The sequence below is a fragment of the Plectrocnemia conspersa genome, unplaced genomic scaffold (genome assembly GCF_051122295.1).
Source record: "Plectrocnemia conspersa isolate PC_06_02 unplaced genomic scaffold, ASM5112229v1 ptg000010l, whole genome shotgun sequence".
Classification (NCBI taxonomy): domain Eukaryota; kingdom Metazoa; phylum Arthropoda; class Insecta; order Trichoptera; family Polycentropodidae; genus Plectrocnemia; species Plectrocnemia conspersa.
The window spans coordinates 23,358,875-23,385,980 of NW_028277174.1; the positions used below are offsets into that span (position 1 = coordinate 23,358,875).

Consider the following 27,106-nt stretch of genomic DNA (forward strand, 5'->3'; position numbering starts at 1 on the left):
TAATCAATAATAATGATATATTTGAAGTATATGGGAGAAGAATTCATTTAATATTGATTATAGGATGAATAGTTGATTTTATTCCATTGCAGAATTTCTCAGTTGTATTTATTAAAATAATCTAGTATATCTATTATATATATTATTATTTTTACTATTTAAAAAAAATATAAACAACAAGATTAAGAATTGTTTTCGATAATCTGCAACCTAAATCTGATTTTAATAAGTCATACTGAATATGTTATAAATGTGCAATATATAGTAAGGTACGTTACTATTCATTAAAATGATTTAAATATCGGTTCTCGAACCGCAACTTGACGACCTCTTTGGCACCATTGAAACGTGCACACTGCATACCCCGTCTGGTTTTCGTTATTCTTACCAGTTGGGCGCCAAGTTTCTGTGCGATCGTAACGTCGCGCAGTTCGATTGGTAAACATTGCCATTTATTACCGCGTTTCAATTTTTCTCTGCAAATTGCAACTTTACTGCAGATATTATCGCTTTCCAAACGCTATTTCTCAATTAAAGCCAAAGTTTCCTACCACCCGATTGACGACTATTTCTTAACGAACTATTATTTTTTGTTGTTGCAATTTCGAGTAGCTACCGCGAATTATAGCTATCCGTCATCTTTGGAGCACCGTGATATTACAGAACTGGTTTCAATCGTCTATTTGTGTATATTGTGATATTTTTGCATGGAGGTCATTGCCGATCGAGTGCTTTACAATGATAACTGTTTGTGATACGTGAATTTTGTAACATTTGTTGTCGCGCAAGTCTGTTCCGGTCTCTCGGATAAAAGTGTAAAAAACAATATTATACCTATTAGTAAACAAACGATTTGCCTAATTAGCTTTTAAAGCACGTTTCGTCGGAGTTACATTTATTTTAGTTTTTAGGTTACGTATTTACGAACAGTCGGAAATATACTGCGTTCGTTACCATTATTGTTGTGAAGTGATTACAATAACGTCCAACTATTAGCGCGCCAGTTGATATTTTATCACAAATTATTTCTTTTCAATTGTGCTGTAATGATACATACACACTCTTACTAGGCATATATCTTTTAAAATAAGTTTAAACCTTGATTTGAAATTACCGCCGTTAAATAATTCAGAACCCACGCGTAATTTTTAATAAAATAATATTTATTTAGAAACGCGATATGTGCGCTTAGAGGCGCAGCTAAATATTTTGTGCTTTTTTCCTTTATTGTACATGGACGCGAATTCTCGACTCCTGAGAAACGCGTAATGGACGGACTTTGGTTTTAATCGTAAAATCGTTCCTCACTTGCCATAATGTGAACGATATTATACTATTTTAACAACACTTTACATGCCGCGCGTTCACTCGGTTAAACTTCACTCAATGACGGCAACTTGTTTTAAGAGTTAATAAAAAAAAACTATTTGAATATTTTTGTTGTTATTGAAAAGGGTGATTATCCATGTATTAAATAAAAAAAATATAATTGGTTAGAGCCATATAATACCGGTATTAACATTTTTATTGTTATTGACCGAAAAAATCACATGATCTACAATATTTAATGATTAGCAAAATCAAAGCAGTCAAATACCCCGGTAAAAATTGTTTCAATATATTTAATATTGTAATTAAAACTTTATTAATTATAAAAAAAATCTTTATTTTTGCGACAATAAATCTAGGCAACAACGTCTTTGATGCCTCCTTAATGTTTGTACCGGGGGCCAGAGCACCACTCGCCTATTTATTCCATTAAAATATATTACTCATTATTTTTTTGTCAGTTACGATTATCAGAAAGAACTCGAAAAAACTCGATATCATTTAAAAATACAGATTGATGAGTAGTGATTTATTTATAATATTTAATTTTAATAATTGCACATTTAATATTAATTTTAGAACATCTCAATATTTATCTTTGAATGCTTTAAAATATGTTTTAATTGTTATATTTCAATTGAAAAGTGCATAAATTTAAAATGAAACACAAAAAAAACTGATGTTTTTGAAACCTTTTTTGTAAAAAAAAACCCTTGCATTAAATGATTAATATTAATTTTTGAATATTGCAATAATATTTTTTTTGAAAGATTTATCTCTTTGAATAATAATATTTTTTAAATTTGATTCATATTATAGAATACAAATACATAAATACTGCATAACCCAGATTTTATTTTTTTAGCATTTTAATCTCAGATAATTTTCCCAATAATATGTGATTTTTTTTATAAATTATATTTTATATGTATATGTACCTGATTTTGTTTTCACTTCGTCAGCCATCCCTATCACAAAAACGGGCGCGGTCATTTCTTTATTACATAACAGAAACTTGGATCTGCTATTTTTTTCTGAGATAAAGTAAATGTTGACACGTCGCGCATGTATAAAAAAATCAAACATTTTAAAATAAATTCATTTTATGAACAGCTTATTTTTATTACAAAAGTATTTTTTGCTAAACTAATCCTTAACAGAAACATTTATGCACACAGCGTGAAATTTTTCATATCGATGATCTTAGAAAAACTTAATATTGGTATAATAAATAACCGTCTGGATTTAAATTATTTTCACGGGTATTTTTAATAATTTATGCATAATAACTAATAACTTAAAACTAATTTCTTGCATAAAATAATCCATTCATATTTTTTCCCCACACAGCTTATTATTTCACAAGGAAAGAAAATATCAAAATACCACGATCAAATATATTTTCCTGTATTGCTTTTAGTGACAATGGAGTTAATATTTTTTTTATCAGTATATATTTTTGACGGGTTTTTATAGCATATGTGTAATATTGGGATACTGGGAGATTATTTATTTATTACCTAAAAGTAGAGTTAGTTAATTTACACTTTATGGTCGATATTTACTTATGAATTTTGCATGTTTTACTAATAAACTGAAAAGTTAAGTCACTGTTTTTTTTTTAAAAGTATTTAACCATCTTAAAAAAAATTATCTTTTATATAATTATTGTAATTAAAATGCTTTCATCTTTGATTCTTATGGTCAACATTCAACAAGGAATATAATCATCTGTAAATACAACCCACACTCGCATTTATAATCAAATTATGTTGGTTGAAACAACGATGTGTATTCATGGTCAATATTTAACGTCTTACGTTCGAGCTGTGCGTTAGATTTAAATGGCATTTCAATTATTGCCAACAGCAATGTTTATGGCATGAATAAACTATTATATAAATATGTTTAAGACAAATGACCCTGTGGTACATTATGTAAGGTGTAATCCTTGTTTTATTCATTGAGGACGGTGACGTGAATACGAAGGTATACAAGTTTTCTTATGAAACAATAGTTTCACACTGCACATTACGGATGTGTGGAAAGGAAATATCTAAAGGATAAGAAAGTTGTTCATAATTCAACACAATTAAGCAATTCAATGCTGTTGTTAGAGTATGTTTCATTACTAAACATAGTAAAATTTGTGATCATAGAGATCTTGTGGATTTGTTTAAACAGTGAGAACATATTGAGATACACTAAAAATGTGTTATATTTTAATTATTTTAAAACTGTTGTTTTTTCCATATTTATTATTTTTTTATAATGGACATCATGCATTGGGGAAATCTGGCAAGTCATGATGATCAGATTTGTAATAAATAAATAAAATAAAATTACTACTGTTGCTTTTAAATGACTCATATACAGAATACTACTTTTTGCGATAAAAAAATATAGAATTTTTTATTTGAGTTATGTTTTTAACTTTGAAAATTTACATCATATTCTTAAAATCCTTGCTTCGCCTCTGATTAACACAAATGTATATTTCATGATATTAATATTATATATTCATAATTAATATTATATATTCATAAGAGTATGACGTAAACATTTTTATAATTAAATTAATTTTATTAGTTTGTGTTCCTTGCTATGGGTTGGAAAATTAAGGAAAAATTTTCTAAATGGTACAAAAATGAAAATCTTTTTTAGGCTCAATATAAATATAATTAAATAAAAAAATATTTATCAGGCGAATAATCAAAGCTTATTTTAATTAGCTGTCCACTGGCGTGTCAAAAATATGTTGCAGAATTTTATTTGTATAAATGAGATTTTTGCTATTATATCAGATTAATATTTTGTAATTAGTAGTAGGCACGCTTTAGTAATATTTCTTTATCAGTCTTTCGACTCCTTATACGTACTTTTTTAAAATTTATTTTAAATTAAATCAGTGGAAAAGAAAACTGGTACTAAATATTTTTTTTAAATTATTTACAAGTCATTTCTCAAATTGACCAATTTTTGTTTTAGCAGAATAACAATCTCAAGATTAGTCCTGGGAGTAGAAAAAAATATTCAATAATTTTTTTTTATATATGAATACTATATACTAAATAACATTTATATAATAGGGAAAAAATGATAAATACTATTTTTTGTATGTAAGACATTTTCTTTGAGTTAATAAGTACATAATCTTTGAATATACAATAAGATTAATAAGTCATAAGAAAAAAGATAAACAATTTTATTCTTAATTATATACCTGAAGTTAATTAAAACATTATTTATTACAATTAATGGGCTTTTTAATAATGAAATTACTCATTATTTTGACTTTGTTATAATTTATTTTTACAGCATTAAAGGGTTATTTATCACATAAGAGCATCCTACTACCCCGAGAGTAGATGTATCAAACATTAAAAAAAATCAGAGACAACTCAATTTTTCTTGATAAAAATAATCTAAAATTTTCGGTATTATGTTTTATAAATATTGAAAATAATTTAGGATCCTGTAATCTTAAAATTATATTTACTGTCGATATATTATAGAATTAGATTTAAAATGTATTAATTGCATCTTCTAAATTGAGCCACTTAAAATTTCCAAATTAAGTTCTTCTGATGATATGACTGGATGTACAATAAAATAAAATATGATGTATCTGTAAATTGATTTTACTGTATAAATCTTATTTTTTGTGCTTGTGTTAAATTAAACTTGACAATAAATGTCTTGTTAGAAATTTAATCAGTAAACAGCAGAGTCTATCTACATTCAACAATTAAAAAATCGTTAAAATACTTTACCAATACTCAATCATAAGACGTTGTAACATTATTAGAATAATGCTAGAAATATTTGTTTATTTATATAAACGAATATTTCTATTTTTGTTACATTTCTTAGTGACACAATGAACTAAACACCCAGAACTAAATATTAAATAATTGAGAAAACTCGTTCTCTATCAGTAACTGATTTTTCTCTTTCGGTTAGGGCATTTACATTTACTGCGTTGCAAATATCGACTTCTTGAGTTATCGTTACTAATGATATTTTTTTAATATTATTCTCAACACAACAAAAAATAAAATATGTACTTTTAGATATATAAGGTAACGATAAAACAATAAAAAAATATTTATGAACGTATAAAACGATAACACTTGTAAAACCTTCACGTGCTTTCTCTGGCACGTGTATCAACATATGTTTGAAATCCCTGCTCTATTGAATTTAAATCTTATTATTTTGCAGAGAAATTTTGCCAATAATTATCTCGCTAAGTCCATGCAAAAGTCGTTATTTTTTATAATCGGATCCACTGTATTTGAAAATGTTTACAAAAGAAATCAAGAACATGAACATGATTCCTACCCACCTGCTTTCATGTAAATTCAGACCACAACACTTCCATAGTCATATTTGACCTACATACACCTACGTAAAACGCAATTAGCGAAATATTATTTTTCGACCTTTAGATGCTCATACTTACATATAAATTATTAATATTAAATTGAACGAACATGCATTGGTTTAAGATTATTTTCATTCCAAATTGTTCCAATTTTAGTGTTGTTGATTTACTTCCAGCAATATTTTTTCTGAATTTAACACATTTTTTGTTGCGCGTCCAGTTCTAACTTTAAGATATATTTTAAGAAAATGCTAGTTTTACAAATTAAGTATGTATGTGTTGCAAAACAAGTTTGACATGCCTGATTTTATTTAACGACAAACGTGTTATGTTCGTTATAATAATCAGGTCATATTTTTATGATCAATTTAACAGTAACGTTAAATCAATAAAGATATTATCAGTTAATAAATGTTTGGTGGTTATTCCTGCATATTTGTCATAATCAGTTACGATTTGCTTTTATCTACCAAAGCAAACACGAACGAATAATGTAAAAACACAAGCGTAGATAAAATTTGTGGATATATATATCTCGACAGTTTGTTTGCACAAAGAGTTTGAAATGACGAAGCTGATTTTTTAATACTCTACATTGTTAACAATTTAATATTTGCTCTGTAAATATTATCACAGTAAACTAACAATATTTTAACTATATGTAATTAATGGGAAATATACTGCTATAAAATATACATTATTGTTTAATTGGTAAATAAAACAATTTTGTATATAAATAATTATCGATAATCTTAATGTAATCCAAAGTCATTGAATACTAGTATTACTGCTCTTTTAATTAGGTTTACGTAAGAAAAGTCAACTATTCAGATCTGGAATAAATTTGTAGAGCTGGTTAGTAAATGTAATGGTAATATATATTTCTATTTATTATCTTCAGAGAATTTGCTTATCATCTTTGTACGTAACATTATTGTTACAAGAAAAATATGTCAAATGGTAAGCCCATAGTCATTAGTAATAGTTAACGTAATTATTGGCCATCATATATAGTTTTTTTAACGTTTTCCTAGATAATTAAGGCAGTTTAACAATTTTATTTTGCGTAATACTGTATTATTAATCAAGCTATTTATGAGGCTATATAATTTTTTATTAAGATTTAAAATACCAATACACTCGTATTAAAAAATGTAGGTTTAATTGGTAAAAGAAATTGATATTTTAATTTAAAGTGCGATAGTTGTGTTTATTATATTATGACTAATATAAATTGTTTTTTAATTAAAGTAATAGTAGTAAACCTGGTTCTGGGAATTTGTCCTAAATACTAAAATCTGTATGACAATATTAGGGTTCCATTTTCGAGAAACTATTGATATGATCTTAGATCTGCAATTATTTTTTTTGTTTTGTAGCAATATTTTGATAAACTCTTTTTCTGTTACATAATCATTTTCATATTTTAATACTATAAGTAAACATTAAAACATAGCCCACACTTTTATCTTCGTTATTTAAACATCTCTATGACTATTTCTGGTAACATTATTTTTGTGTGTTTGCATACATTTTTTTGATTAAAAATTTAACATAGTTATACAACATCGTAAGTAATTTTATTTCCTACTTCTCAATATTTTTTATGAAATTTTAATCTAGTGCATTTTGTGTCTTTTCTTTTATTTTTTAAAACTTCAATTCTCTTTATTTTCTGAAATTTATTTTTCATTTAGTCTGATCTTTTGGTCCCTTGTAACCTTTACTTGATGATGATAGTATATCACATAATTATGATATAATTATTACCGAAATCTGAACTAAAGTCAGCATCTAAATCGATCACTATTAAATTACTAGATAGGATCAAACAGCACAAAATATTGGCTCTATATATATTAGATAATCCCTAAATAAATGTCGTTTTATAATGAAACAAAAAAAAAATACTAGTAAATTTTGGAACCGAAATGTGCCATCAGGTTTGCATTATCACAGATATAACAAAAAATGTACTTATGTATCAATGATATGTTCGTAAAACACTAGTGGCAAGTCCTAACATGTCATAAGTGTTGTTCTAAGAACACTTATCAAAGCTTGTCTATTCAAACTTTTGAATAGACAAGCTACCAATGTGCTCTAATGCCTGCACTACACTCTCTGGAAGTTGGCCAAGGTTGGCCAAGGACGAAGAATATAATGAGTGGGTTACTTCGGTCGAGTTCGGTTCTGCCTGCTCTAAAATCTCTCGGAAGTTGTCCGAGGTTACCGAGAACGGGAAGTAGTGGTGGTAATTTAGTCGACTTGGCCAGCTTCGAACGCTTCCGAACATTGTCGGCATTTTTCCGAGTCAATATCCTTATGTATTTTCCTAGATCGGTTTATATAAATGTCACACCATAACGAATTCTTGTTTAGAATCGATGGCGACAAATTCTAGGATAGTCACACATGTGATGTTCGTATTTTTATGCCTTATGGCATTTTTCAAAAGCCCACAAAGATTTTGCTTAAATTGTTTTCATTGATATTGTATTGGTGAGTGCCCACATAAACTTTTATAATTATCAGTAGCGTAATTTTAATACAAACAATTTAAAAATTGCGATTATTTGGCACTTTTTTCGATCGCGCGCAGATATGCCGGCTGTACGTAACAGAAGCCGCCGTCCAAAGGTCATTCACCCCGCGAAGCGCGCGGGCATATGAAATTCGTGACGGTGTGGGCGCTTACTCGAAGTCGTAGATCTCGACCGACTTCACTTGTAACTTCGGTTCGGACAACTTTCAGAGAGTGTAGTAGTGCAGGCATAATAGAATATGAAAATGAAAACATGATTCACTTTCGCAAAAGAGCATATTGTTATAAATTGGCAATTCTTAATGGATTTAAGCGTGGTGTTTTATAATTTACTTTATAGTAATAGTTTATGTATAAAAATTATGTACTGATTGTGAGATAAAAAAATCAAGATGTATTATATCTAAGCCGCTGTTATCTTAATTGTTTATTCCGGTATCTAGATATTGTCAGAATTGTCAAGTAAGCAAGTAGATAAGGATACTATTGATTCATACAAAAAAAGATATCGAAATCAACGCTCTTCACCACATCTCTCTTATTCATATGCCAGATAAAAACAGTTGTGCAGATTTTAATCACTCTTTGAAAAGCGTTTCCTAGTTTTTTTGTGGTTTTTATTGACATTTTCATAACGTAAATGTTAAATTATTGCATCATATCAATTAAAAGATACAACTAAGAGTTTTAAATGTAATATCCATTAACTAAACGCTAGTTTAAAACATAGAGACGCTAAAAACATGGATTAGTATAATCTTGAATACTTCATCATAGTTGTATCTCTGACATCGAAAATCAATATCAGACGTTTAATTACTTTTTAGTAATATGCATACAAATCATTTGACATCATTGGCCATAAAGTATTTATTTTTATTTGTATTTTAGTTATGGATATGTTTTAATTTTATTTTAACAACCCTTTTATTGCCCAAGTGTGATCCATCAGTTTTTGATAATTTGATAAGAATAAATTGGAAAAATAATCAAATACATTTTTAATGAGTTTTAAGGTGCTTCAAGAAAAACAAAATATTTTTTATTGTGTAATACACATGATAGTGATATTAAAAAGTTTGTCAGTTTAAATCTAATATGTGTTTGAGAAATAAAACTTTACACAAAATAGTAATATGCATATGACATCATAAAAACAACCAAACCCTAAAACCGTAAAGTAATGGATAATTAAGTGCTCAGACCACAGAACAAATAATATTGTTTTGTGGACCAGCCGCTGGCTTTGTTTAGTTTTTTTTGTTCGTCTGAGTTTTATATGACTGCTTGGTACAAGTCTGAATTTAAAGTAACAGATACCATAAAACATAAAAGGAACATGTTTTTCTAAAACATATAAATACTCATTTGGTGTATATATGTTACAGGGAATGTGTATTACCAGTGAAGTTTTATTTTCACTGCCGTTTCAGTGAAATCATATATTTTCACTAATAAATATATATTAATTGATAGGCGCTAGTAAAAATATATACTGGCTAAAAATGTCTAAGAAACTCAATTTGTTAAAACGTAAACCTAACCTAAACGAATTAACCAAGCTCCATTTGATATAATGGAAGTTATTAAAACTAATAATAGTTTTGGAACTTTCATTAATTTATTTTAAATATTGGTGGAAATACGCGTATAAGATTATCCGTTTGTGAACAAATACAGTTTTACTGATACTGAGCTGATTATAAATCAATTTTACATATCTAGATATTGACTGAGTTACTGAAATTATATCTATACTAGTGTAAATATAACTAACCAGGTAGAACATGTACTATAAAAGTATAGATTTTATATCTATGATTTTAATTCTAAACGTCATATGAAAATCAGTAATTAAATATTTCAATGATATTTTATTGAATATTTGTTTTATTACATAGTAAGCAATTTACAACTTCTGTTATGACTATTATGTATCATCCAGTTTATTATCTTAATATTTTGGCGTCACACACGAGTTGATCCTTGACATAACCAATTGAGACAATTATGTGTTCTATTGTGATGATTTTTTCCACAGTGTATAGTAGCATTCCATATGTTATAAAAAATATACACATATATATGTATTGATTAAGTTATATATTAAGGAAACACAAATAAAATTTATTTAATATTTTTTTTATTTTCCAGGATAGAAAAACTTCCATATATTATGCCAACGTGATCATTAAAAATCACGATGGAAGCAGAACATGTTGAATTATCGGATAATCCAAAAGAGAAGGCCAACCTGTTGTCTTCTCTTTTGTTTTGTTGGACTTTACCTTTGTTCCACAAAGGAGCAAAAAAAAATCTAGAAATCGAAGATTTGTATAAGGCGTTAGAAAAGGATAGATCCAATAAATTGGGCGACACACTTGAGAGGTATGTATATTTTACATGATTTCCAATATGATTTTTGAAAAAATTATGCTATATTTTTATTTGCAGGAATTATACGGCAGAAATAGAAAAATGCGAAAGAATAAAAAAAGAACGAAATCTCGACAAAGCGCCTAAACCTAGTTTAAGCAAAGCACTTTTAAAAACATTTTGGAAAGAATTAGTACTTCTAGGATTATTAATCATATTAAATGAATTAATTTTAAGGTAATTATTAAATCCATTAAAATTATATTATTCTCTATTATTTTTTTATGGTAGTTTGACTCTTCATGTAAAATACAATACATTTACAATAATAACAAACAAATTATATATCTTTACTGGTGGACTGATTTTAAATATCTCTCATATTTTTCATATTTTTTTACCAAATCCTAATTAAAAATATGTGTTTATTTGCTGTTAGCCTAACTTGTCTTATTTTGATATAATTAAAATATAAAAATATTGAGATAAGAAATATTGGCGCCGTAAAATTAATATATAAAAATATTGAGATAAGAAATATTGGAAATATAGCAACCGGCTAGTATTCATGACCAGCTGTCGGTCTCTGATTAGTTGTTTTTATTTGCCTGTGCTTGCTCCATATAGCATTTATTAGGACATCTGCATTTCAAGTAGCGTAGAAATGTTTGTTTTTCCAACAAACATATTCTGTTTTTAAAATACTAGTCGTAAATTTGTGTAAAATTTTGATAATTTTGATGTCATCGTGTATGCAATTAATTTATAAAGACCCATCATTATATTGAAAATTCAGAAAAAGGGAAAGTATTTTTTGCGTTTATTTCGTCTTTTTCCATACTATTATATATGTTGGCTCATTCCGCATCCAACATTTTTAAATTCCGACGGTATAAGGAAAAGCAGAAAACTCCCACTTGGGTTAGTCTAATCATATTGGCTTCTTTTTTCCCAAATGAATCAGAACAACCTTATATCAAAAAAGATGTTTAAAATAGAGTTTGAATAGAAATTAACCAAAGTATCTTGCATCAGTTTATATAATTCTTTAATTTTGTGATTGTATTTTGATAGGTTAACGCTACCTGTAGTATTAGGAAAATTATTAGATTACTTCAAACCGCATAGAACAATGTTATATGAAGAAGCTTTATGGTGGGCAGGTGGAATTGTAATATTAAGCGCAGCAAACGTGCTTGGCTTAAATCACTATATGCTGGGATGTTTTCATTTGGGAATGCGAGCTAGAGTAGCTGTTTGTTCGCTTATATATAGAAAGGTAAATAATTGGCATTTTTATTTATAAGGAGAATATAAAATATATGTATAAAAAGATAAGAATCGATAATTTTAAAACAATTTTGTTACAGTCTTTGAAGCTATCTCGCACGGCATTGGGAGAATCAGCTCCCGGAAAAGTAGTCAATCTACTTTCAAACGATGTGAATAGATTTGATCTTGTATCTGTTTTCTTGCATTACCTTTGGATAGCGCCACTGTCGTCACTCATCGCACTTTACTTTATCTACGTTGAAGTTAAAATATCAGGTGTTTTGGGGATTTTAGTGGTGTTCACTGTGATGCCAATACAAGGTATGTATTAAAGTTGAGATCTAGGATCAATATCAGATTATCTTGTATGTTTTTATTGAATTCAGTATATGATACATAAATAGCTTATTGTCAAACGAAGATATGACCATAATTTAAAATAAATTAAATTATCTGATATCAACCTTAATCATAGTCACATTTAGATTATTTATATATGAATGACTCATGTTTAAAAAATATGTTTTTCTTTAGCATATGCTGGTAAATTGTCCTCCAAATTTCGTTTACAAACAGCTTTAAAAACCGACGAAAGAGTACGCTTAATGGGAGAAATAATATCTGGCATTCAAGTGATTAAAATGTACGCGTGGGAAAAACCGTTTCAAGCTTTAATAACTCTAGCAAGAAAGTGAGTATATACTATATATTATATTTATAAATGCTTTGAAATTGATTGAAATGGTCATTAGAATGAAACATTTTGTAATGTTGCTTATTTATTATTATCTATTTAACAACGGGGCTTATTAATTTCACACCAAAATACACCTTAATTCAGGCTTTCATTTCTAGTGTGTATTTATTTTTGTTTATGGAAGTACCAATTAAATTGTAGTTAGATGAAATCGCTATATTTGCGAATTGTATAATTTTTTCATAAAATATTTCCAAGAAAAAAATAAAAATAATTTAGAGCAGTTAAAATATTTTTTCTTTTACTAACTTCATAGCAAATTATTTTTGACATATTGAATTGTCTTTGACTTTTATCAAGTATGTTCTATCAATAATGTTTTTAAGTGATTTTGAATCTTTTGAGAGATTTTAAAAAGTGAAAATAATGTATATTAGTATGTTATAAAATTTTATGAAAACGTATGAAGATGTTTTATAAATGAAAAAAAAAAAAATATTGCTATTATCTGTAGTTGTTCTTTTAGGACATAAAATAAAATATCCGAGAATATTATTGATTCATCATTATAAATTGTAGTGTTCTTAGGATCACTATATTTCGGAAGTAAAATTACCGCGCCTTAAAGAAGAATACAACACACAAGCTACAGTAGTTTTAATATACTATAAAATCACTTGAATATGAATCAATAAGAATTCAAAGAATATATAAATTTAAGTCATAGTTATAATATATTTTAGTATTTGGATCTTTTACTCAATACAAATATTTATTTTATCTTTCACTTAATCGAAAAATAACTTTACTATATGTAGAAGTTCTATAAATAATACATTTTATAATTATAGATTGGAATTGAAGGTGATACGTAAAACATCTTATGTTAGAGCTGTATATATGACATTCTTAATGACCACTACAAGAATTGCTGTTTTTTGTTGTATGATTTTGATGTATTTCTTACACACTGAAATTACTGCTTCTAAGGTATGTTATGGAACTATATTGTTTTTTTGGTTTAAGCTATCTTATATTATACTTAACATTGTAGATGTTTGTTGTTGCCACATACTTCAATCTATTATCAAACACAATGTCGTCTATGTTCGTGAGGGCGATTGCCGAAATTGCTGAGGCGAGAGTAGCTATGCAGAGGCTTCAGAAATATTTACTTCAAGACGAGTTCGCAAACACAGATTCGAATAGAAAATTTTTCAACGCTAATATTAAAAGTGATAGTGTAAACGGAAACTTTAAAATTGACAACGATAGTAAGAAACCAATGACGGATGTCGGTGACAGTAAATATGCTATTAAGATGTACAAGACCGAAGCCAAATGGCTTCCAGATGACATGGCGCCTACGTTGTCCATTAACGAATTGAAAATACCCAAAGGAAAATTAGTCGGTGTGATTGGACCCATCGGATGCGGAAAGGTAAGGTTAGGTTACCATTAATATTAATTTATAGAAAAAGGTTGTTTCATTCAATATAAAATATGTTTATAGACGTCTTTATTACAAATGATACTCGGTGAGCTTCCGTTGACATCAGGAAACATTGATATAAACTCTACCGTTTCGTATGCTTGCCAAGAACCGTGGGTTTTTGGTGCTTCGGTTCGTCAGAATATATTGTTTGGTTTACCATACGATAAGCACATGTGCGTATTATTAATAATTATTTTAAATATAAAGAATGAATATTAATTAATTAATTTTAAAGATACAACGATGTTGTGAAAACCTGTGCTCTTTTGCAAGATTTTATTCAGTTCGATCAAGGAGATCAAACACTTATCGGTGAAAGGGGAACTTCTCTTTCTGGTGGACAAAAAGCTAGAATCAATCTTGCAAGGTATTTAGTTAAGCTAATATTATAAATGAATTATTTATCGATTCTAATATATGTGTATTTTATAGGGCAATTTACAGAAACACTGAAATGTATTTATTAGACGATCCATTGTCGGCTGTCGATGCTCATGTGGGACGTCACCTCTTTGAAAATTGTATCAGTAAATATCTTCACGGTAAAACAAGAATATTAGTCACTCATCAGTTGCATTATTTAAAAGACGCTGACTATATCATTCTACTCAAAGATGTAAGTTACTATTGTTATATATATGTGGCTTTTAGAATTAATAGCAGATGTGTCCATATTTATTTTTACTAATACTTAAATATAAAACTAGCCTTTGATGTTCAATATCTTTTTAATTTATCGTTTTAAAGTTGTATATTACTAATATTATTAAATATAGACAAGTAAACATAGATAATTATGATCCTAGTATTGATTTTAAGTCTGATTTAATTTTAGACGTCACATACACATGTATATATTAATAAGAACATACATTTATAGTTACATATGTATCTGTTATGTTTATTCAAGGGTAAAATCGAATTGCAAGGAACGTATTTAGACATGATTAACAGTTCGTTGGAATTCACAACAATGCTCACTCCGATAAAGGAAGATATGGAAGAGGAATTCAGGGACAAATCTAGAGAACGTCATCATTCTTACAGTCGTCGTACTTCGAATCGTAAAAACAGTACATCATCTCAGCATACACATAGGGTAAATTTAAGATTTAAGTTATACTTTATGAATATAATTTTATACGATTTTATTTGAATTTTAGAGTGGATCAATAGCATCAGCGATGGACATAACTATTACTACTAATGAAGATGATATGCAGGATTCAAACGAAGTACAAAAAATTGAAACAGAAGCAAGCTCAAAAGGTTTGTCTATTTACTTAAGTTTATTTTTCTTGTAAAACTTCATAATACTTTTAATAATTTAAATCTATCAACAATGCTTTTTGACTCTTTAAGTGCCATTTAGTGTCATTGCCTAAATTATTATACACATACATACACATACAAAAGAGGTGTGATACAATTTAAGATATTAATAAAGAGTAATATTATGCCAGTGTTTCTCTCAATCCTCAATACATTGTAAAATGCACTATTTAATAATTTTACATTTATCTTCACTATGGTCGCAAAACGTTGTCTGAGAGAACAGTTTAAAAAAATCATATCTAGAAAATACGATGAAACCTTCATCATTGCGTTATCATAGTGTAAAAAAGGAGGTTTTCCCTCCTTATTGACCGAACGATCAGCTGGTAATAATTCGTAGTAAGTTATATTATATTATATTATAAAAAAAGTAAAAATAACATTGACACTCGATCGAACTTGACGTACTTTTTTTATGGTTTTACCTCTTAAGAGCATTTTACATCACATTGGGCTATTCAGTCTCCTCAGAGAATTTATTAAGAAATTTCTATACAATACTGTTTTTGTTAAAGATTCAGTTTTTTGATCAAATTTTACCAAATGCTTAAAATGTCAGTCAAAAATTGCTTCGCATAAACCACACAAGATATTCTAGCAATCGCAATAGCAGTGACTCAGCGAATAATTAGCACAATGTTTTTAATTGTTTAACATTTCATCGGTGGTGAAATTCGTTTTAAAAATAAAAATAAATAAATCAAACCCGTCAAAAGCCGTCAAACACAAACTACACGTCTAATATTATTGACTTGCGCATAAATACAGTAATATCAACATTGAAAAATAAAATATCTCAACCGGAAACAAATGTGGTTATTTCTTTATCATATGTTTATTAAACGCCTTTACAATAAACCATATTTCACTGAACAATTTTGGTATATTTAAATTCTTGAAGGAGAATAAAAATCTTAAAAAAACATTATTTCTGCTAAGTTTATATAAAAAACATTGGTGGAAATTTTCCATTCTCTCCGGGCTATCTGAAACATTCTTTCAAATAAATAGAAAATAGATGAGAGTTCTTTCAAATAAATAGAAAATAGAAAAAAATAAACTTTTAATTTATATTTTATTTTATAATATTTCTACAATATAGATATTAAAAATACACAAAATATGTTTATAATTGCTTTTTCGCCCAACAAGGGTCCAGATTGGAGATCCCTAACTACATTTTAAATAAATTTACTTAATATATATATTTATCTACATATGTATATAAAAAAGCTATTAAATTTTCTGTTTAATCGCCAACTTAAACAATATAACGACTGTGGTTAGCAATGCTAATTTTAGAAACCATTGTTTTATAGATGAGTGACTTTGTTTTCTCCTTATTTAAAATATTTTTAAAAAGCGGCAACTAACCTTTGCATAACTACGTTATAAATAAGAAAATGTTTCTCGCCGTGAAGTAATAATTATTTTTATGGTAATTTTTTAACAATTAAATAAATTATCTTTGAAGTAAAACCTATTTTCACTGGCAATTTTGATATCAGGTATTATTTTCTATAATGTAAATCCTGTTACAATGTAGAGCAACTCATTTCTTATGTATTTGATTACATTTATTCTTCCCATCAGTAAAATAGGTACTATAATCAGTACTATAAGTATACGCAATCCACAGAATTATGTATTATTTGTAATTTCACATAATTTGCATTTACCTTACATCGTCATAGCTTATTGATATTTGCATATTTTAAATAGAATAAATTATTTTTTTAAATTTTTAAGAAAGTATTGGACGAAAATATTTTTCTATGGCAACAAATAAAATGGATTTTAATTATTTTTAAGTCAGAATAAAAATCAAATCTTGGTCAGAATTTTATTAACGTTCTGGTCATAATATTTTTTTCTTCTATAATATTCCAGTCATTTTTTAAAAAAGGTACTTTGAAGTACTTGACACAGTACATCCCAGCATTTGGTAGGTCGAATAAGGCACACCTTATTTTTAGTTTAACGTGATCGACAAAATCAATTACCACTTTATTGCTTTTCAAGAATAATCTATCAAATTATTGATACATCATCAAATTTACTTGTATGTATTATAGTAACACAATTTTACGTAGCACACTGATTTAAAAATCTGTAGCCAATCAATTTTTAATGGCACAATAATCAAATTTACGTGAGAGAAATGTACCCTGGAAATATTCAGATATTAATCATTGTAAATGCTAATCTTTTAATCTGTTTACAGATGTTGTTAAAGGATCAGTCGGCATGAAATATTTAAAAGCTGGTGCGAATTTCTTTTTGATCTTTTTACTATTGATGTTCTTCCTCTTATCGCAAACCATGGCATCTGCTGCTGATTATTGGATGTCTTTTTGGTAAGTAACGGCTACTTTCATAATTTATTTTAAGATTCAACTATAATATAACTATTTACAGGACTTCTCAAGAAGAATGGCGCGCGTTTTACACATACAATTCCACAGACATGACCTACGAAAATATGAATTCATCATTAAACACAACACCCAATCCAGTATATACCGCATGTTATAATAACACGTGCGATACGAGTAGTGCGGATCAACAAAATAAAGAAATACCAGTACCACCTCTAGAGTCGTTAATGACGAGCCAAAAGTGCATGATTATTTATGGTTCCATAATAATATCACTGCTTGTATGCACTTTCATCCGTTCCATATCATTTTACAATGTGTGTTTGAGAGCATCGCAACGATTGCACGATAATATGTTCAGAGGTGATTTATTTTAATTTTTTATTTTAGTAGCTTAAATTTTATTTTAATATATGCTTTATAACAGGACTTGTAAGATCACCTCTCAGATTCTTCAATATAAATCCTTCTGGTAGAATAATGAACAGGTTTTCAAAGGATATGGGAGCCGTTGATGAAATATTGCCTAAAGTTACTTTAGATTCTATGCAGGTGATTATATCACATAAGAGCATTTATTGAAAAATCTATTATGTTAATGCAATAAAAACTTTTACAGATGATGTTGCAAATGGTCGGCGCTATAATATTAGCGTGTAGTGTGAATTTGTTCTTTCTAGCGCCAATTGTAGTGATTTCATTAATATTTATGATAATAAGAAAATATTACCTTAAAACGTCGAAGGATATCAAGCGGTTGGAAGGAATAGGTAATATTAATATAATAAACACTCAACTATGTGTGTAATGCGTGGAGTTCTTAGCATGTGAAATGGTATAAATTTTTTTTTATAATCCAAAGCAAGAATATGTTAACTAATTAACGTAGTTTCAAGATATTTAACCATTTGAAATTTAGCCTATTTTTTATAATTGATTACAAAAACTTGTAAAAAACATATACATGAAATCCTATCCATAAACATTTACTTTGTATTTTTTTTTTTAATTTTAAATTATTGGCATATTAACAAATATTAATGTTGCTGAGGTTCAAGAGAAATCTTATTTGTCGGTAATTATGTAAGAAAATGATCAACGTTAAATATACAAATCTGCTTTGATCATTAATATTTTGACCGGCTATTTTATAGCAAGCTTATGTGATAAAATATGAAATATGGGGACGAGTTGAAACAGAAACCCTATGTAGCGTAAAACATTTTTACTGTAAATTATAGTATATTTGGCTTTATACAAGAGAGCAGACTTTTAAGCTTGTTAATTCTATATATTCTAACCGTTTGCTAACAATCCTCATTTTATACAAAATAATCGGTTTTAAATTAATTCTTGCCTTGATTGAGTTCTTAATATATAGCCATAAAATATTTAAATTTGTTATTTATATTAGATTTATATATAATAACATACTGTGATTTTATAAAATCCAACAATAATATTCTCACGCGTCATAATTAATATAGTCGATTTTAGTGTTTTTTTTTAAATACTAGCTTAATTACTCTGCTTCGCCAAGGATAGATTTAAACTCATACTTTATTCGTTGTAAGCAAATTTATTTCGACACTTGGCTATATACAATATTTTGGGTCTCTTGACTTTACATATTACAGTAGAACGTTATCGGTTGTCAGCACTTCGCTGTTCAGCTCTACTTTCAAAAATAAAAGTATGAATTTTATAAAAAAAACTTTTAAATTATATCTATATTTCTTACTTAGTTTATTTTTTTATTTTTGACATATCTTCAAAACCAACATATAAAGCACGTGGTAACGACAAAACGAAACTCTATTATAAACTCAAACAATAGATACAATTTAGGATTTATAGCAACAAATACAAATCTTTATTTTCTCTACATTTCTGTGTATATAATAAATAAGAACTAAGTTATTTAAATGAATATATCTAGTATTGCTTTTTGACCTCACGATTTACTATTCGATTAGCTTTCGAAATTAAACTTCTTGACATATCTTGCTACATTTTAGTCTGTTCACAGATGCAAGTTGTTGTTGATTGTGTCGCTATGATTCAAACAGTTCATAATAAAAGATTTATCTTAACTCTTCATATATTGTATCAATTTCAGCTCGTAGTCCTGTCTTCACGCATTTAAGTGCAACTCTCCATGGGCTTCCAACTATTAGGGCATACGGAGCACAAGCTATTCTTCGAAAGGAATTTGATCAATATCAGGTAATATTTATAGAGAATAACTAACATAAATAGTTATATAAATTTTATGTGCTTTTTTATATATATTTTAGGACAATCATACTTCAGCTCATTATTTATTTATAACAACAAGTTCGGCATTTGGTCTGATGTTGGATATTATGTGCTTATGTCTGATAACAGTGGTCACGTTCAGCTTTCTGTGCATAACAACTGGTAAGATCATTATTTAAGTAAATTTATAGAAATCTTGAATTAGTGTTTTATTATTATTATTTATTTTATTTAAAGGAATTTTCGGCAATAAAGTGGGACTTGCTATAACACAAACTCTGTCGCTGACGTTTTTGATGCAGTGGGGAATCCGACAGAGTGCTGAAGTTTCTAATCAGTTGATGGCAGTAGAAAGGTTGATAGAATACACACAACTGCCACCAGAAAAGGTTAAACGAATAAATTAAAATTTTAATAAACTCTTAATATGTATTTTCTTCTTTCACACATTTTTTTATGTGAGTGCACATACAAATTAACACCGAACATAAAAGTAGTATAAGTTAATTTGTTCACTATAAATAGTTCATGAATTGGGTAAGATTTCTATACTTAATCTTAATTATGTAAATTCTATCTATATCTTTATTATTGAATTATCCTTGATATTCGATTGAACTTGACTTGCTCTTTTTGGTTTTGTCTCTTCAGGGCGCTTCAATCATATACCCACAAACAATTCTAGATATTTAGCGACAAGTTTGGTTGTGTCCCGTTTCATGCCCAAAATGTCAATCATAATTACTTTGCATGAACTGTATGGGTTACAAAATTATTGAACAATATGCCTAATAGTGATTCAACGATACGTAAAAGTAAAATTAAGTAAAAAACCTAATTTTTTTTATATTGCCATCGATGATTAATGTACTAGGTTATCTTTGCTGTTTTCGCGGTCCTTTTGGAAACATTTCTACCATTTAAAAACCTAACAATAAAAAGATAAAATATTTGACATTTTTAATGAAAAATTTAATACAAATCATAATTAAAATTAGGAAATGTGAAAAAATAAGTCATCAATACTTGACCATCAAACACAAACTACGCGTTCAATATGACTAATTGACTAACTTAACATGCATTACATACGGTATCATGCGCATTACATTACTCGTATATATGTTTTCACTTGCAACTAACTTCAGAGATACTACTCTGATTTTAATGTTTCTTTTACTAATAATGAATGTTTTTTTTTAGGGAATTGCACCAGATGAAACTGATATAAAGTACAAAACAGATGTTTTCGAGAAAGCTAAACTATACAAAAAACCAAATATATATTGGCCCGAAAATGGAGAAATTCAAATAGTTAAATTATTGATGAAGTATTCGGAGAATGAAGAGGATTCTTACGTACTTAGAGGTCTCAATTGCACCATACGTTCAAACGAGAAGGTTTGTTAATCTTTAATAAAAACAGTATTGTGAAATTTTTTTTATTATGTATAAAACCTAGTATCATTTCAAATATAGACTTTTTGAGTTATTTTTGCTGATTTACTGCTGTATTAAGATTTATACAATATTTTTATGATTTTTTTTGTATTAATATATTTATTTATTGTTATAGGTTGGTATAGTCGGTAGAACGGGAGCTGGAAAATCTTCAATCATATCGGCGATGTTTAGACTTGCTTATAACGAAGGCGAAATAATTATAGATAATATAAACACAGAAGAAATCAATCTAGAAGTATGTGTCTATTGATACAATATTATTTTTATTTGATATATTAAATATATATTTTCTTTTTTATAGGATTTAAGACAAAAAATTTCAATTATTCCTCAAGATCCTGTGTTATTTAGTGGTACGTTACGAAGAAATTTAGATCCATTTGAAGAATACGTAGATAGCGCAATTTGGAATGCATTAGAAGAGGTAATATATTTTTTTATTATTCTATGGATAAATGCATATGTATATGATCTTAAAACATATTTGCTCCCATAGGTTGAATTGAAAGATGCTATACATAGTGTGCATGGTCTTGAAAGCAGAGTAATGGATGGTGGATCAAACTTTAGCGTTGGACAACGACAGCTGATTTGTCTGGCAAGAGCAATTCTTCGCAACAATCGCATTTTGATGCTCGATGAAGCCACAGCTAACGTTGATCCATAGTAAGTGACTATATTGTTATATATAGAGTATGTTAAATTTAAAATGGTATATAATAACTTAAAATATTCTTTACGTTTTCAGTACTGATAACTTGATTCAACGTACCATCAGAGAGAAATTTGCAAAATGCACGGTTCTTACAATAGCTCATCGATTAAACACAATTATGGATTCTGATCGGGTAATTTTTATCTTTAACATTTTTATTTTTACTTTAAATTCAACATATAATAATGGAAATTTGTTTATTAGGTACTAGTTATGGATCAAGGTAACATTGTAGAATTTGCTCATCCATATGTATTATTAAAGAACGAACATGGTATGCTTTATAAAATGGCACAAGAGACTGGCGCTCAAAACTTAAAAATTCTAAAAGAAACATCTAGAGAAAATTATTACAAAAAGGAAACATTTTTTGACCGTGAAGATATACGCATGATAGACGAATGATGTGATAATATAATATTAATTAATTATTTAGTGAATTTATTGTGTATTTTCCCACCATGCAAAATTATTTTATTATTATTTTTTAGAATATACGTTACATATTCATGACTTGTTAAACCTTTGAGTGCTCAATGTTAGTTTTACAGCATAAATTTTATTAAAAAATAGTTTGTTTATTAATACAAAGCATTTTTATAATATTTTTTATTATAAATCGTGAGCATTCGATGGATTAATTAGCATTTTCCCTAAATTTACTATATAAATGTTACAATTCCATTATATTTTAAAAGAATATAAATGCGTTGCATGTGCTTTGTGATTTTTGCTAATTATTATTTGACGTTGAAAGACTTGTTATCAGTAATTGTTTACAATAGTGTAATTTACTGTACTTAAAGTATATGTGTATTATTATCGAATGAAATTAATAGATATGTATATTTTTTCATTGAAAAAATTATTGTTATACATAATATTGTATGTAGTTAATAAAAAATATGTATTGAATCTTTTTTAATAAATTTTAAATACATATATATTTATTATTTATATTTAGAGTTATCACACTTTTACAGATATATAATAAAGATTTAATATAAATAAATTGTTTTACTTTTGCGTGTACATTGATACTGATCTTTATCACTTAATTAAGAGTGTTTCTGTGAGAAATAATACATAAAGAAAGCTTTGTTTCATTGTTTCATAATAGAACGTCATTCGTGTTTTCATATTCCTCTATGATTATGAATGAATTACTCATGAAATGTGATAAAAACTTTAAGAACTAATAGTAATTTCATTAATTTATATATGGAAGTATTATGATTTAATTAATTAATAAATGTTTTATTACAGTGGTAATTTTATGATTTTTTCACAAAAACTTTCATTCATAATACATATTATAAATTGAGTTCCAAAGCAATTTATTTTATAATTTATCTTGTCACAATATGTTGTGCTTTGCACTATAATTTTTGGATTATAATTAAGAACCATTTATTCAGTATGCAAATTTTCTCATATCGTCGTATTTTTATTTGATATATGAATGTGAAGTATATTGTGATCTTTTTCTTGATAATTGCAATTTTAACCGAAATTAAAAATGTATCTTAAACAGTAACAGTCTTAGGCATATAAATCACAGTTTTAATGAAGACGTTTTTATAATCAAGCACTTCCAAAATATATCTATAACTAATAAAAATAAACTCATGCTTAATATTGTACATATTATAGAAAATAAAATTCACAGAGGACACATTTAAAGTTCGATATCAATTTCGGGCCATTGCAACCAAAATAGAAAAGCTGGTAACAGTTTACTTAATTGGGTACAATTCACCACAGTATAGAAGTAACCGGGATTATCATCGTGATATCGTGTGACGGACAACCCGTTGATGTCTCTCGTGTCAATGCTGGTATCCCTCAGTTTGCCTCAAATGTCTCCTCTCGTATAATGTCTGCCCATCTCGTCTCTGACCAAGTAAAAAAAAGGTAAAATCTGAAATAACTCTTTTATTACACCTGAATGTTCATTGAACTTGGTTTTATTTTCATTGCAGGAAATGAAAATTTAAAAACTAAAGCTTGTTCGCTATCAAGTTTTAATGTGAAAAGTATTGAAAATATTTCATGATAAGAATTACTTATTACTCATATGAAGATTTATACTAAAATAATAAGATTTAAATATACTTTATCACATTTTTTATTAATCCAATAAAAAATATTTTATACTTATAATTAAATATTATATTGTATAATATTGCATTAAAAAGCAAGATGCTTTAAAGATCTTGTTCACATTTTGATGACAATGTGAATATTAAGCATAAACCATTAGGAATGAGATTTAAAATCAGATTGTCTTTTTATATGCAATTATCTATAATTTAAAAATATTTTGACCAATCAGCTTTACGGCTTTCTAGCCCTAAGAGGCGTGACTTTGCAGCCAAAAAGACGGCGATGGAAACTGGTAATAATTTATTAGTTTAATTTACATATTGCGACAAGTTATGATGGGCGAGATTGTTACTCTCCGAGCAGTGGTGGAGAAACTGGCGGAGGGATGATGTCAGTAAAGATCCTCTAAAGCCTTGTAGGTAGTCCCATCGTTCACATTCTATTGTCTAGTTCAGTGGTCGGCAAACTTATTAGCCAAAGAGCCAAATATATACATTACAACGATTAAAAAAAATTGAGAGCCAAATCTATTTATTAATTTAGCAAATCTTTATTATAATTTTCCAAATCAACACAAAGACGTTCGAATTTAGAGCTCCATATTTCCTTGTTTTTTAAATCTGGTGCGAATGCCCGTGGATATTTGTGCCAGAGCCGCACTTAAGGGGCCAAAGAGCCGCATGCGGCTCCGGAGCCGCACTTTGCCGACCTCTGGTCTAGTTCATCCATATTATTATGAATGATCACCCTTGGACGCGGCTATAAACGCGAGTTTCAAGAATAAGACCCCATAATTAAAATTGTTGAACAGATACGTGCTTGCTTTTTAATTAAAAGTCTTGGGTTCCAATCTCATATGAACCTAGGACTTTTAATTTTTTTCTAATTAGTTTACTTCATTAATATTAGTAATATTTTTAGTCTAATATATTATAAACTAATATTAATGGGATTAACCATTGTTCGTTATTAACGCCACCTATTTTCAGAAAGCTATAGATAGCGTCACTTTTTTTGCAAGCGGAATGAATTCTATAAATTAGTATTTATAGAACTTCCAATTATATCAGTTAAGGGTTAACAAGTTGTATATAGGGACAAGGTATATAGTTTAGGTAGGATGCCCTGTTAGGGAGCATGCGGTAGGTTAAAATTGAGATGTACAATCTTTTTCTACTTCATACGTATGAAAAATCCGATATTGGCACATGATATTAATACAATATAAGGTGATAGATTTAAATAAAGATTAATTAAAATCATTAACTTCAATCTCTCAGTCAAAACAGAAAATGAAAACAATAGTTTATTAAAAAAAGTGAGATTCGAACCCATGATTTTCAAATTTTAAGCACGATTTTTTTGTTAGCAACGAAATGAATAATAATAAATAAAACGAGTATTTTTGTAATGTTCTCAGTAGCACATTTAATGGATTAATTAGTTGAGTTTATTATATTATATATACGGTATACTGTGACAAAATGCTTAAAAATTATTTCTATTTAATAATCAAAAGCATAATTTAAATATTCAATTGATTTGATGTAAAAATATTTACAATACCCAAATCATTGATGCTCTATTTGCATTTAAAGATATTACACGTGTGAATTGTTCACAATGTGTTATGAATTATTATATAATAAAACACATAATGCATTGTGGGAAAAATTAACGTTAGACGTGATTTGTTTCATTTTCTTCTCAGATGCGAATGCATCGGTATCATGGAAAAGTGTATCGGTCGTCTACTTGTATTTTTCATCTTTATATTGGTAATATCGTCGTCCAAATCAGGTATGTTTTTTTATTACATTATGTAGTAAGTATAGTAGAAAATTTTGATTTACATATGCTATTTTTATAATAGAGGACGCTGATGGAAATCCAGAGACCTTGGATGAAAAAATAATATTGAAGTTGAAGAAACTGAGAAGAACTGCTCCATATGGAAATCCTGCTAGAAATGTACCAATATTCGATCCTTATAGGATTGCCGATGCAAATTTTTTCTTCAATAAATACTTAATCAAGTAAGATTTTTTATATGTGTTAATATTTAATCATCATTTTATTCTAATATATTTTTTACATTTAATACAGTCTGATGGCGTCTTTCAGCAATATGACTCTTACCGGAGTAAAAGATTTGCAAATTAACAATATTGAAACACATTTTCTTCCGACTGAACTTGTATTCAATATCACAATTCCTAAGTTAATTTTTAGAATCGGTGAGTTGTGTAGTATAATAATTGCTATACAAATATTATTTAAATAACTATGCATTATATTTATGCAGGAGAACTTAAATATGCGTCAAGAATCTTTAATAAGTTTAAAATTTATGGTAATGGATTTATGGGGTAAGTTTTTTAAATTTATTTTTAAATTAAATATATATTTATTCTAAATGTCTTTTATAGAGTGCAGTTTTCAAAATTTAACTTGGCTGGTAATGTCAGAATTTCTCTAAGAGAAAAGTTTATTAAAATAACCGAAGTTATTTTAAACGGAGGTTTCAGTAAATTTGATGTAAGATTTCTGAATTATTTAAATCAATTATAATTTTATATTAATATTGAATATTATATTTTTCAGTTCTTGATAAAACGTTTTAAGTTCCCAATTATTGAGAAGATCATAAGTTATGGAGTTTCATGGTTTTTGCCAAAAATTTACAGGTTGTACCAAAAAAACTTTTGGAGTTCACTAGCTAATAACATACATAAAAAGCTGATTTTA

At 27.7% G+C, this 27,106-nt stretch overlaps 1 protein-coding gene across 2 annotated transcripts; it reads left to right on the top strand.

Moving 5' to 3' along the window:
* The first annotated feature begins 371 nt into the window (after positions 1 to 371).
* On the top strand, positions 372 to 23,192 carry LOC148231071 (ATP-binding cassette sub-family C member 4-like). 2 transcript variants are annotated; one of them, XM_088193929.1, is made up of 26 exons: positions 372 to 438; positions 10,416 to 10,649; positions 10,716 to 10,874; positions 11,712 to 11,916; positions 12,008 to 12,230; positions 12,444 to 12,600; positions 13,458 to 13,596; positions 13,661 to 14,047; positions 14,120 to 14,274; positions 14,337 to 14,468; positions 14,534 to 14,717; positions 15,012 to 15,200; positions 15,265 to 15,370; positions 17,661 to 17,793; positions 17,855 to 18,177; positions 18,242 to 18,366; positions 18,434 to 18,584; positions 19,934 to 20,040; positions 20,112 to 20,235; positions 20,311 to 20,462; positions 21,277 to 21,474; positions 21,650 to 21,772; positions 21,839 to 21,961; positions 22,034 to 22,203; positions 22,286 to 22,385; positions 22,457 to 23,192. In XM_088193929.1, the coding sequence occupies exons 2-26, from the start codon at positions 10,465 to 10,467 to the stop codon at positions 22,655 to 22,657; spliced, it is 4,251 nt and encodes a 1,416-aa protein (XP_088050055.1). In that variant the 5' UTR covers positions 372 to 438; positions 10,416 to 10,464; the 3' UTR covers positions 22,658 to 23,192. The 2 variants fall into 2 exon arrangements, with proteins under 2 accessions (XP_088050055.1, XP_088050057.1); XM_088193931.1 differs by having other exon boundaries at positions 390 to 438; positions 13,661 to 14,052.
* The last annotated feature ends 3,914 nt before the right edge of the window (positions 23,193 to 27,106 follow it).